The sequence below is a fragment of the Sceloporus occidentalis genome, unplaced genomic scaffold (assembly GCF_023333645.1).
Source record: "Sceloporus occidentalis isolate IW3139 unplaced genomic scaffold, rSceOcc1.0.p SCAF_4, whole genome shotgun sequence".
In the NCBI taxonomy this organism is placed as follows: domain Eukaryota; kingdom Metazoa; phylum Chordata; class Lepidosauria; order Squamata; family Phrynosomatidae; genus Sceloporus; species Sceloporus occidentalis.
In genome coordinates, this window is record NW_028316984.1 from 111,090,740 (window position 1) to 111,104,299 (window position 13,560).

The window sequence follows — 13,560 nt, forward strand, 5'->3', positions numbered from 1 at the left end:
TACTCCTTCACACATCAGAAAATTAATGTAACATACTCAACCAGTATTTCCCATGCATTTGAAGAAGTGGCCTGTAGGCCATGAAAACGTAAGCTGAAATAAATTGGTCTAAAGATGTCACAAGACTTCTTTCTCTCTTCCTTCCCTCCTTTTGTCCCTAACTGCTCTATTTCTCAAACAAGTAGCTGTGTTAGTCTCTTGCAACATAAAAAAATAAGAAGGTAGGAGAGGAGGAAAAATGGAATGTAGCAGCACTGTTAAGACTAGGTAACTGGTTTTTATTTTTGCATGAGCTTTCTTGGATATAAACTCATTTCTTCTGCATTTCATCTGAAAAAGTGTGTTTATATTCATGAAAGCTTGTGCAAAAATAAAAACCAATTAAGTCTTAAATGTGCTGCTACATTCCTTTCCACCCTCCCCCTCCAATCCTCTTTTTTACGTTCTGTTTCTGATATTCGAGTGTGAGTGCCATTGTTTTCAGAGGAATATCAAGCAGAAGTGCAAAATACTTTAGGGGACAAAATCCTAATGGGCAATGTTGGAAAGGGGTACAGCCCACAGCCCTTGAGGAGGGAGAATGGAATGGAATATTTTACTCAATATGATATTTTATTCAAGTGGAATATTTTACTGAAACACTGAGTTTTGCTTTGCAATATTTTGTTGCAGGTTCTACATATATACTAGTACAAGAGAGCTCATGGTACCACCCCTTATGCAAGTTGTTATCAGTAGTAGTAGTGGTAGTATCCCATCTTTCTCACAAAATTAGGAATTAAGACAGCTTGTTATGTCCTTTCAAGTCATTACCAACTTGTCATGAACCAACTGTGAGATTTTCTTGTAAATGTTTTGTTTTGAGGATTTTTTCCTTTGCCTTCCTTTGAGGTTGAGAAAAATTGACTTGCCCACAGTTTAAAAAGCTAAAAATTTACAAAAAGTGTGGCTCAGATGGAATCTGTAATGACATAGTGAGTGGAAGAAGCTCTCTGTGTACATGGTGTGCAACTGTGTTTGCAGACGGGATCAACCATGGATGAAGAGGCAATTGTAGTTTATCGCACAGGCCCCTGGAACGGGCCTTGTGCATTACAAAAGGGGCCGGGATGGAGCCGGAACGAGTGGGGGACACATTTTACCACAGACAGAAGTCTCCATTCCGTTCCGTTCCCCCTCCATCCCAAAGGAGGCGATTTTTGAGAACTGTTCAGTAACCGTTCTCAAAAATTGCCTCCTGTGAGACGGATGGGGAATGGAACGGTAGGCAACGGAACAGACTGGGGACTTTTGTGTGCGGTAAAATACATCCCCCATTCGTTCCGTTCTCATTCCAGCCCCTTTCGTTCCGTTCCCAATTCATCCCTGTGCGATAAACTCCTAGGTTTGTGACTGGTTTTTATACCTGAGATCCTAGCCTGAAGGGATGCTAGGTGCTATCTTGCAGTGTAACAAATGCCTGATGATCTTCTCAGGGAATTGACAATGGGATTCCAGAAGGACTGATGGGTTTAACATTGGAGTAACAAAAACAATGATTGGATTTAAGACAATACCAAGACAGAGGGATAGGTAAATTGGTTGGGAACACAGCAGCAGGTAGGTAGTAAGCATGGGCTCACTCGCCTTTGTTCCTAGTGCACAGGATATGCAGAGAGCCTGGGGGCGGCGAAGGATGGAGCAATCAGCAAACCCATTTTGCATTTATCTTGGTATTACCTGGGTCCTTTACATGTCTTTGGATTCATGTGTCCTTACCATGGGAAAATCTCCTGATGTTCCAAAGGTCATGATGACCTCTGAAGAACATGCCTGGCTCCAGATATGAAAATATGGAAGCCCCAAATATAATGAGGGGTAGGTCAGATATGCTAACAGGATAATATATTTAAACTAAAACACCTCTTAAATAAATATTAAGAAAATTCCCCAAATATCTATCTATCTATCTATCTATCTATCTGGGACAAATCTATGGGCTCACAACCCAAAATTAAATGCCTGTCCTGACCTAGGCACTGAGGTCAGTCTTGTTTTGCTGAACCCATCATGTGGCCACTATTTGGGGTGTTGGGCTGTGAGCCCATCGATTTGTCCCAGTGCCTCAACCTAACTGTACCACAGTCCAGTCCTTATGTGGCCAAAAACTGCCACTAGCTGTGTACAAGAGAGGCTGAGAGAACAGCAAAGTAATGTATAAAAATACACGCACCTTAAAATCCATTTCATATAGAAGTACAAAATGAAACTACTTATCTTAAATGTTCACTGCACTGAATTTTCAGGTTTTTTTCCCCAGTTACATATAAGTAACATCTTTAACAGCCCAGTTTTCACAGAAGTATTTGGATTGCCCGATATTTTTTTTCCTGGTGTTGCTTCTTGCTTTTAATAATGATATTGAGAGAGATGAAGCTCCTCTTGTAGGACACTTCCATCCATTGAAGCCTATGACCTGTTGAAATTCTGCCACTAATGCAAGGGCCTAAATACCCTAAAGGCAATCAGATCCTGTCTGATCTTGGAAACTATGCTGGGTCAGCCTTAGTACTTGGATCGGAGACTAGTACCTGGTGCTGTAGGCTATATTTCTTTGCCTAAGAAAACCCAATGGAATTCATGGGGTCATCACAAATTGATGGGCATCTGGAAAGCAAACACACACACAATGCAAGGGGGTTCTTGGAGATATAGCTCCCTCCACTATATAGGTGGTAACCTGTATTTTAAAAACAGTAGTTTTTCACACAAGATAGCAGTGCTGTGAAGGATCCACAGTTAGCATTTGGGCAGGAAGGAGGTGACCCAGCATCTTTACTTTGCTACTAAATGAGAATTGTAGGGGAAATTCCAGCCTTGGCTTTGCTTTGTCTTCCCAGGTCTGCTCTTTCTTTTCCACGAGTTCTCTGTTGTTTTGCCTACTTAAAAACATTATTTATTTCCCCTTTCCCACCAACTCTGTCCATTTATTGCCTGAGTGTCTTTTTCTGCCCTAGAAATAGTGCTCATAGTCTATAGGGGAAAGTATATTACAGTTTAATAATTTATTTTAAATAAGTTTATTTGAAGTATATAATTTATTTTAAGTAAACAAGTTCTGAAATATGGCTTTTGTTGATGTTGTTGTCATGGTTTTAAATGTTATATTGTTTTAGAATACACTCAGCTCTCCACGTCCACAGATTATTTTACCCAAGGATTTAAGCATCCATGGCTTAAATATTTTCAAGAGTATATATACATTTAAAGTATACATTCCAAACCTTGATTTTGCCATTTTATATAGGGGACACCACTGGCGTTTATCACACTGGGGCTAATTTCGGCATTAAAGAGAAATTAAAGTGCATTTAATGCATCACACAAATAAAGCGAAAATGGTGAGTAATTGCAGTAATGATTATCACACACAATTGTGCAAATAAAGTGATATCGGAAATGCATTGTCGCTGAAATCCCAAAAGTAAAAAGATGTTTGTTAATGCTTTTTTTGACTACTTGATTGATGGGTTTTGTGTGATGTTATGTGAAATTGTTTCGCATAATTACACAATTTTTCCAGGATATTAATGGGATAAACTCCCAGTCTCCTTCATGTGGTAAACTCCATAGGTCATTGTATTCAATGGGACTTTGTGGAAACATGGATTTTGTTATCTGCAGTGGGTCCTGGAACCAAACCACAGAAGATACCAAGGGCCCACAGTATTGATATTTTAATCATATTTAGTATTGCCAAAGTTGAAACTATACCTTTAATAGTTGTGGAGAGGAGGGAATTTTGGTAGGTGTTGTTTTTCACACAAACACCTGCTGAAATTCCCTCCTCTCCACAACCATCAAATATAAAGGAACTGTCTCTAGCTTTTACCCTGGCAACCCTATGGCAACTTGTGTAATTTTTACCTTACTAATGTTTAAAATATGCATCTTGTTTTGATTCATGTGTAAGCCATCTTGAGTCGCATTCAGAAAAACATGGGATAGTAAATAGTAAATAAATAAGTCAATAAAACTGCCTGAACTGATGAGATAAATGGTGCCAAGTGAGTCAAAACTATAAGATGAAACTGGGAACCAGTAGAATTTAAAGAATGGTGACTATTAATGTAAAATGCACTGTATATGTGAGGGGCCAATGTATATATTTGGGACTTAAAAGAAAACACAGTAACTTCTGGTATGCCTTCTGGGTAATAGTTTAATGACATTTAGTGACATTTCTATTCAGAAAGGACTAAGCCACTGGAGAACAAACAAGGGACTACACAGCCAGCAGTTGTCTTGCCCAACCTGAGGTAAAATTCAAGTTTTAGACATTTATAAATTGAATGGATTCTCCACACTGCAGAAATAATCTGGTTTTATACCGCTTTAAATGCCATGGTTCCAGGCTATGGAATTCTGGGAATTGTAGTTTGTTGCAGCACCAGAGCAAAGCACCCTACATTTCAACCTTCTGTCCATCCGGAATTTCAAAATGTCCTCCATTTTGGGCATGGCTAAGAAGCATGAGTTCGAATTTATATTTTAGTGTTTTTAGCTTTTTAGTATTTTTTAGCAAAGTTCTGGTGCCACAACAAACTACAGTTCCCAGAATCCCATAGCCTGGTGCCACAGCAGTTGAAGTGGTATCAAATTGGGTTATTTCCCCAGTAAAGGGTACAGTCTCAGTAAAGTTAATCATTTAAGGAGCCTATTATGTTTTGGCTAGTAGGCTGAGGGGACATGGCTTTTGGCTTTCCTGTTCCTTCAGCCTAAGAAAAGAGCCAGGCAGTCTATAGCAGGGTTGAGGCCTGCCTGCCATTTTGCAGTTTTGAAGCCTGATAATTGTAGGTTCACTCTCCTATGAAAGTACTCTTGGGGAGGGAATATGTAACTGAGTGTTTCCTTTAGCTTGTGGGGCTTTTGGGGGGCATTTTCTGGTGGAGGGGAAAGGGTCGGTACTTCTCCCTGTCCTCGTAACCGCAGGAGAGGACAGGACACTGAAAAATGTAGGACATTCAAGAAGAATATAAGCTATTACAAAATAAAAGATGAAAGAAGAAGGGTAAAAGGAAGGGACTTCTATGGAAGTTAAAGACTGGCTATAAATAAAGAGAAAAGAATCTATGGAGTTTATCACATGAAGGAGATCAGGAGTTTATCCTGTGAATATCCCAGAAAAATCACATGATTACGTGAAACGATTTCACACAACGTCGCACAAAACCCACCATTAAAGTGGTCACAAAGCAACATTAATGCATATCTTTTTACTTTTGGGATTTCAGCAACAATGCATTTTCGATATCACTTTATTTGTGCAATTGCGTGTGAAAAGCATTTGTGCAATTACCTGCCATTTTAGCTTTATTTGCGGGATGCTTTGAATGTGCTTTAATCATTCTTTAATGGCAAAATTAGCCCCAGTGTGATCAACTCTACTCTGTGTATGTGTGTGTATATGTGTGTGTGTTTAAAATATTCAGAATACATAGGAAACATAAGATGAAACATGGGATATGAAGACAATGAGAAATGATACAACAAAATAACCACTGAATGTATGTATATTAATGAATAGATAATGAATATGTACTTGATAGTTGGATTTGTCTGATTTACCTATGCAATAAAAAGATAGTGAATAAAAAACAAAATAAAAGCTAAAAACACTTCGTAGCCATGGTCAAAATGGAAGACAGTTTGAAATTCCTCCTGGACAGAAGGTTGAAATGTACGGGGACTATGGTCATATTTGTGCCCATTTGTGCCTATTGGTTACAACTATTTCTTTCTTTCCAAGTAACTCTCCTTGGACTAGGTTCCAATGACTCATGGACCACCACAGGTCCAGGGACAACCACTTTGAGTACCTGCCACTGCAATAGAAGAAGCTGCTTCTTCACCAATGTTGAAATATAGGATACAATCACCCCTCCTAACTTGTGGATCTGAGATCTGAGACCTCGATTATGTGCAAAAGAGCGACCTCTGGCATTTCTAATGGTGCATGCACCCGGCTTGAATATGTGCAAGCCTCCATTTTCATGGGGAGTGGGTCGGTGGATTTCCGGATATTTAGAAATTCCTCCTGGACAGAAAGTTGAATGTAGGATGTGTTCTGGATCTTAATTCTTTTGTAGATGGTATGAGATGGGCAGGCATTTTTCTGTTATCTCCAGCAGCAAAATGCCTTGGCCAGTCCTGGGGTTTTGCCTGCTTTATGCTTTTTTGGAAAATGCCAACTAATATAATTCTTTATCAAACGTTTTTGGGAAATACAGCTTTTGTGTATGGAACTAAGTGGCTCAACAGACAGCCCCTAAGGGGTGGCTCCGTGCCGCCCCTTTCCTTGCTGGATCAGGGTCATGGCAACCACATGCCTCAGCCCCGATCTGGCTGTTGTGTGGTGCAAAAAGAAGCTGCAAAAAGTGGCTCCTTTTCACGGTGTGGCAAGGGCGCCCTAGCCACGGTGGTGGCTTTTTGACACTCTTTTGGCACAGCGCATTTAAACGCTGCACCAATGGAGTGCTGTGACACCCCTTGCTGTGCTGTTGAGTGCACGGTATGACAGCAGTGTGGGGGCGGTTGGCATGTGTACACCACGCCCCCACAATGGCATATAATGCTATTCTATAGAGGCTCTAAGTATTAATTGTGGAGAATAGTACTTGGATGGCACCTTACTATTTCAAATGGACTCAGGAGCAGATTGAACCCTGGCCCTCAACTCAGCCAATTCAAAAATAACTGTACTTTCTTCTAGGACCTTATCACAAGAGAGGCAAAATGCCCAAATCCCATGGATAATGTGGATTTTAATCCTGGCAAAATCTCGCAAAAGCAGGATTGTTTTCAGACACATCAGGCTAATGGAGCATTAACCCAACATTAACCCATACAGAAAGTGGGCAAAATTGGGTGCTTTCTACCTTTGAGAGTTTCCCGAAAGTAAAAAGCGGCTCATTTTGCTTGCTTTCTGCACGGGTTAATGCCATGTTACTGCTCAATGTGCGCAATGTCATTTTCCCAGATTTAAATCCCGTTTTTGCACGGGATTTGGACGCTTTCCTCCTGTGTGATGAACTTCTTAGGCCAAGAAGCCAGAACCATGGAGCTTGGTGGAAGGGTTATTGAAATCAAAGGAGTAAATGCCAAAGACAGGGATCATATTTATCTCAGACAATCCATATGTATTATGTGTTATTTTCTTTCATCATGAAGTACAGTCTTCTTCTTTTACCATCTTCCTTTGTCATTTTACCTATGTAATCATGACTGATCTGTGTTACAATTCTGTGAAATAGACATTTAAATAGTGTAGGGCCCGGGACCAGTGCAGGGCCATGGTGAATTTTCTGGACAGAAAGAAACAATTTTAGCCAATGGGCACAAATATGGTGCTGGTCCCTGGCACATTGGGAACAAAGAATTGCAAGTTCTCCACTCTCAGATAGTCTGAGAAGCTCTGGTGTAGGGAACTCGACAGTGAAGAATATTTAGTGCAAAATATTAAGAAATATTTAGCTTTAAATCTATTCCATGAAGGGGTAGAGTAACTTGTAACAGTGGCACTGCAACTACTGTGTGGAGCAAATAGACATTATGCACCCAATCTCCCTACCTTCCATATGTAAATTAGACCTTTTTTATCCTATCCCCCCTTGCCTTTTTGTTTTTGGTGTGAATAGTTCCACCACTGCTATTTCTATTTGGTTTAAATGATTTAGGCAGTATATATTGGAGAAGTTTTTCTAGAGTTTAACAGGTTGCCTTTGTGACAGTAGACAGCCTTACTACATAACTGCACATTCTTTGTATCAGATAGCCCCTGTACATAGTAAAACAAAGCAAATAAATTCAGTACCCTTTACCTCAAATATTTCTAATTTTAGTCCCAGGACAGGAACTCTGTTGCCCTCCATGTGCTATTGGAGTGAAATTTCCATCAGCCCCAGGCAGCATAACTTACAGAATTGTAACACAGATCAATCATAATTACATAGGTAAAACGATTCCTCAATCATGGTGGTAGCAGTCCAACAATATCTAGAATGCCATGTTACCCACCCAGTTTTAGTTCTTTGCAGGAGATTATATTTAATTGGTTTTTGGGATGATGATGATGATCATCATCATCATCATCATCTTAGCATTTCTATATTCTATATATTGTTTTATTTAGGTGATGATGGTCTACCATTTAATACTTATTTGTATAAACAGAAGAATTATGTAGTTCATAATAATGACCACTGGATGACAGTATAATGTTTAAGACAAACAAAACTTGTTTTTTTCTAGTGTAGACAGATTGCAATGTGATCAGATATTTAGAGAAGTAATAAATAGACTAAAAGCACCAGGTCCTATCTATCTTTGAAAGTAAGCAGGGTCAGCTCTGGTTAGTACTTGGATGGGAGACCACCAACAAATACCAGGTGCTGCAGGCTATATTTCAGGGGAAGGAATTTGTAAAATCTACTTCTATGTAGTCCTTGCCTAAGAAAACCCTATGAAATTCCTTGGGTTTTGACAAGTTAACAGGCCACTTGAAGGCACGCCCAAACACACCCCTGCTATTACATACTATTACTATGAATCAGCCATCCTAATTAGGTATTTTTCAAATGTATTGCACTACAGTTCCCATTATCCTTAACCAGCATGGCCAGTGGAGATTTTGAATGAATTCTCAAATAGGGTTTTTTTTTAGTGTGTTGTTACTCCTAGGAAAGGAGGATTCTTCTGAAAATGTTCTCTGAATGGTATCAACAATGAAATGTCCTAGTGATCTCTGGCAACTAAAAAAGCATGATGCTGGACTGGATGCTTGGTTTGATTCAACAACTCCCTTCTAACTTCCTAAAACAAAATTGTCTTCCCAGATGTGAGCATACATTTACTTACTTCACTGGTGACATTCACAGAACACTGGAAGCCTATCTCAAGAATCAGAGTGTAGAAAAGAATCAGTGTTCCAAAATTAGGAACTTCTCAGTATCAAGCTGCATGATACAGTAAACCTCTTTTGTGCTTTTAAGGTCCTGTCTTTTATTATAGTATTATTAATATAACAATAACAACTGTTAGTAATAAACCTTATTTATATTCTGCATTTTCCCAAAACCTGGCACTCAAAGCAGCTGTCAAATTAAAATAAATACAATATAGTTTAAACATAGAAAAGATCAGTATTTTGAGCCTCAGTATCTCTACGAAGGAAATCTATTAGTGGACTATGGGAGCACAAAAGAGCAGCCTGAGTCTGCTCCGGCTGCAAATGGGTTGGGACTGCACCAACCGCACGGCCCACTCCCAAAGTAGGCAACAGCTGCAGGACCCAACCTCACCTCCAGGAGCCGGGTTATCCAGGCTCCTTTTTGCCCTGGTGCAGCTTTGGGCCACATTGGAGGCATGCATTGTTTGAACACAACGCCTCCAAAGCATCCGGAAGGTGCTTCATTTGGCCTGTCAGTTCCAGGCCTGAGTCTTTTCAATACAGTTTAGCAAGCATTATTAGGTTCTTGAGCTAGATGTTCTTGTACTTCAGTGTGTAGAGTATCTTAATGCTTTAAGTATGTATGTAAGCTATTTTGAATTTATGCTTAAAATCCATTTGAAATGCAATATATGCATGAACACATGATCCTCATACTGGTGACCCTAGGAAAGATTCTATTGTTTATGTTGTGTGCCTTCAAGTCTTTTTCAGCTTATGGAAACCCTAAAGCAATCACGGGGTTTTCTTGGCAAGATTTGTTCAGAGGGGGGTTGCCCTTCCCTTCCTCTGAGATTAAGAGGTTAAGAGGACTTGCCCAAAGTCACCCAGTGGATTTCCATGGCCCAGTGGAGATTCAAAACCTGGTCTCCCAGTGTCCTAGTCCAACAATCAAACCACTACACCATGATGGCCAGCCCCATAAGTGCTGATTTTCTCCCTCTTCCTGTCAATGAACCTGAAAAGGAGTGAATACCTTTCTGTTGCAGGGATAGTTTTTCTATGTCTCTGGCAGAGACAAGCAACATAATGTCCAGTGTAAAGTCGAAGGCTTTCATGGCCGGCATCCATAGTTTTTTGTGGGGTTTTTGGACTATAATGTCCAGTGTTTCCTGTCTTGACACAGATCAGGCCTGACCCATTCAGTTTGCCATAACAAAACAAAACAAAACAACAAAAACCCAAACCCAGTTTGTTCTGCTAAAATTAAACCCAAAATCTGGAATTAATTCAGGATTGAATCCTTATTGACTTTAATGTATAGAAAGTACGAGATCTCTTAAAAACCAACTCTAGAGGTAGGAGATATCCAAAGAGACTTTGCATATGTCAGAATTTATATAGTATATAGCAATTTTTCAGTTATTCTTTCAGATGAACTGCTTTGGTGCTAATATTTTTCTGGCAGTATTGTTATTTAAAAGACTGAACAACCAAGTCAGTAGAAAAGATAGTAGTGAAAATAATGATTGGTCCCTAAACCATCAAATTCCTAAATTGCAATGCTGTATTTACTTACAAATCAGTGGAACTTAGATTTAGACAAATGTAAAATGGATTATATCCTTCCAACCTGAAGTTGCTGCTCATGGAGACCTTGCTTATTCCTACTCCACAGAAGTACAGTATTTTAGTCTGACAGCACCAATCACTTGTTAGATGATCAGAAGGGAGGAAAGGGATGTCTCATGTCCATTCCTCCTTCACATACCAAACAGCAGATCAGCTCTGTCAGATCTTAATTTGTTATGCAGAGTGCATGGGGTGTAGGAGCATGTGCTAGATTCCCCCACTCAGTTCAACACTCTTCACTCAGAGGGAATTTCACAAATGGGACCTTGTTTCTACTTGTAGATATCACTGGTTCAGGGAGTCTAATATTTTAAACCATCTTTCCTTTATATTAATTTTAAAATATGAATGCAAACCTTTTTTCTTACAGTGTCACTGTAACAGCTGAATGTTCTTCTTTTCTTCCAAGTAAGTACACACTACATTTCAATATCATTATTGTTGGCTATGCATGAGTGGTGCAACTGGGAGCTGGAAATTTACTTTTAAAAGTAATTAGTTATAGTTAGTGTTCTGAAGAATTTTTAGAAATTATAATTAGTTACAATTTTAAAGGTAATTCCTTACTTTCACAATTAGTTTTCAGTTGTTATTTCTTAAAATTCTAAATGCTGTTGTACAAAATACATGTATGTTCTGTCCACCTTAGTGTTCTCTTTGTGCCCATGAAGACTCTGTGGCAGCAACAGAAGGCAGAGGATGAGCCAGTAGGTGAACCATATAATATTCTTCCTCCACCATTTAGTGAGACCACACCCATGTAACTATGAAAATAACTTTAAAAGTTACAGTTGTACCATAGGGGAAGTTAAGGTATCTTTCCTTCATCTGCAGTTATAATGTACTGTAGTTATACTGTACATCTGGTTTTGGAAAGGGGGAATAATTACCCTAAACTGTGGGTCCCTGATAGAGAAAACTGTTGCAGATAACATGTGTAAGCATTAAAATCAGTTGAAATGGCAGCTAGTACATATTTAACCATGTGTAAGCAATCAACAGTGTGCTATCAGATTACATTTTCCTTTCTATAGTTCTTCCTTTGGAGTGTAAATTTGCCTCTGTTGGCACAACTGTAGTAAACTGTTTTGCCAGCCCCTGCATTAATCACTTTAGATCAAATCATACTTTATCTAAACTCTGAAATTATAGTGTGAAAGTAATTCCATGTTGCCTCTAATCATGATTAGCACTGTTTTCAGATATAGCTACTAACTGTAGTTGATCTAGCAGGAGAAATTTCTGTCCTAGAATAGTGGGAAAGGAAAGGGGAGCAGGAATTGCTTAAACATGTGGACTTTTTCAAACGGGGAAAATTGGAAGATTAAACTGGTCACAATGCAGGGTCATCCAGGGCATTCACAATTGCTTTTCAGATGACGCTGCGCACAAACCAGTCAGAAACCAGACAGAAAGTGAGGTGAATCAGGGAATAAGCATTTACACAAAAATACAGTGTTTTCATTTCCACTTAATTAACAAATTCGCTTTCTTCACGTAATTGTAGCAGTCAGAAAACCATGTCCCCCATTCTCCTTGTTCCTAGATTTCCCAGGGTTCCTTGCTGTGCAGAGGGGAGGGAGGGCAACTTGTTCTTAAAGGGATACACACACCTCTCTTTCCCTCGTGCGGCTGGTCTTCTCCTCTTGCAGCCTTTAATTAAGGCAGCCTTTCTCAATAGTGGGGCGGGCCCCCCAGGGGGGGCACGAGGCTCTGTTATGCAGAGGTGTACTTATAACAATTTTATAGATAAATGATACTATTTACAGTCACGGGGGGGCGCGAAATGTTTTCTTCTTCCTGGGGGGGGGCATGACAGAAAATAATTGAGAAGCACTGAATTAAGGGAACAGCTGGTGGGAGAAGGCAGAGAGGGGACGTTTTGGAATTCCTCCTGTACATGAAGGATATGTCCTGGAAAGAGCGGCATCTGGGAGTTTCAGCCCTCATTGAAACCAGGCAGGTTTATAGACCAGCCCTGTCGTCTTTCTCTCTAGTGGGTGTGGGTGTTTGTGTGTGGTTTTATGGGAGTCTGCAAAGGGAAACCTCAGCCTGCCTTCCTCTGAAACAGCTTTTGGGGGCAAAGAGGATTTTGTGTATGCACTTGTGGAAATGACAGTTTAGAGCATGAGCAAAAAAGTTATTTCCAAGCTAGCAATAGGATTTTTCCTCATCTGTCTGAAACCCAAATTTGCTTTTGACCCACTTTCTTACCTAAGTACAATGGGCCCTTCTTTTATGTGAGGGATCCATTCCGTTCCATTCCGGACCTCGCTGTGTAAGGGAAATCCAGCGTATGCTGGAGCCTCATTAGAAATAATGGGTCTTGTGCCTGCGGTGCGTGCGCCTCATTATTTCTTCTGGGGTGCATGAGGGCTTTTTCTGGCGCGGCTTTCAGTGTATGCTGAAAGCTGCATAAGATGCACCTGCGCATGACGTGGGTGCACTGTAATGTTCTTTTAACCCCTTGTGCCTTGTGTGTGATAATCATTCGTGAATTTGCTTGCTTCTCCGGGATGCCAATACTTTAACCTTTTTGGGGTGAGACTCTGAGGTTGAATGACACGCAGTGAGCTACGGAGTACAGCAGAAAATAACTATGAGTAGTGCTGTGGCTAATGACACAACTAGACTCAAACTCAACTGTTCAGCTGTTGAAAATCTAAGAAAAAATAGTGAGAAGAGATGTAACAAAAGCAGGCAAGGGATATAATGCAAAGTCTGACTGAATAATATGAATAAGACTTCTGGGAAAACTCATCAATAATCCAAGTTAATGCTCCAACTTTAGATGCAGAAGAAGAAGAGATTGAAGGATTCTATGCTGGAATCCAGAAGGAAATTGACTACACACCAAAACAAGTCTTCTTATTAATCATAGATGACCGGAATGCAAAAATAGGAAACAGAGCAGAATCAAAGACTGTAGAAAATTTGGTCAAAGACCAAGAAATGAAGCAAAAGAGCTGAATGAATTTTGTGAGGCCAACAGTTCATTCATC

At 39.8% G+C, this 13,560-nt stretch overlaps 1 protein-coding gene across 11 annotated transcripts in view; it reads left to right on the plus strand.

Annotated features, from left to right (window-relative positions):
- The first annotated feature begins 1,829 nt into the window (after positions 1-1,829).
- Positions 1,830-13,560, plus strand: part of CCDC73 (coiled-coil domain containing 73) — a 101,941-nt gene continuing 90,210 nt past the window's right edge. For 3 of the 11 annotated variants that reach the window (XM_089521265.1, XM_089521267.1, XM_089521266.1), the window contains exons 1-2: positions 2,795-2,879; positions 10,929-10,966. In XM_089521265.1, coding sequence (XP_089377391.1) covers positions 2,830-2,879; positions 10,929-10,966 — 88 coding nt within the window. In that variant the 5' untranslated portion in view covers positions 2,795-2,829. The other 8 variants (XM_089521274.1, XM_089521271.1, XM_089521270.1 and 5 more) reach the window with 8 other exon arrangements.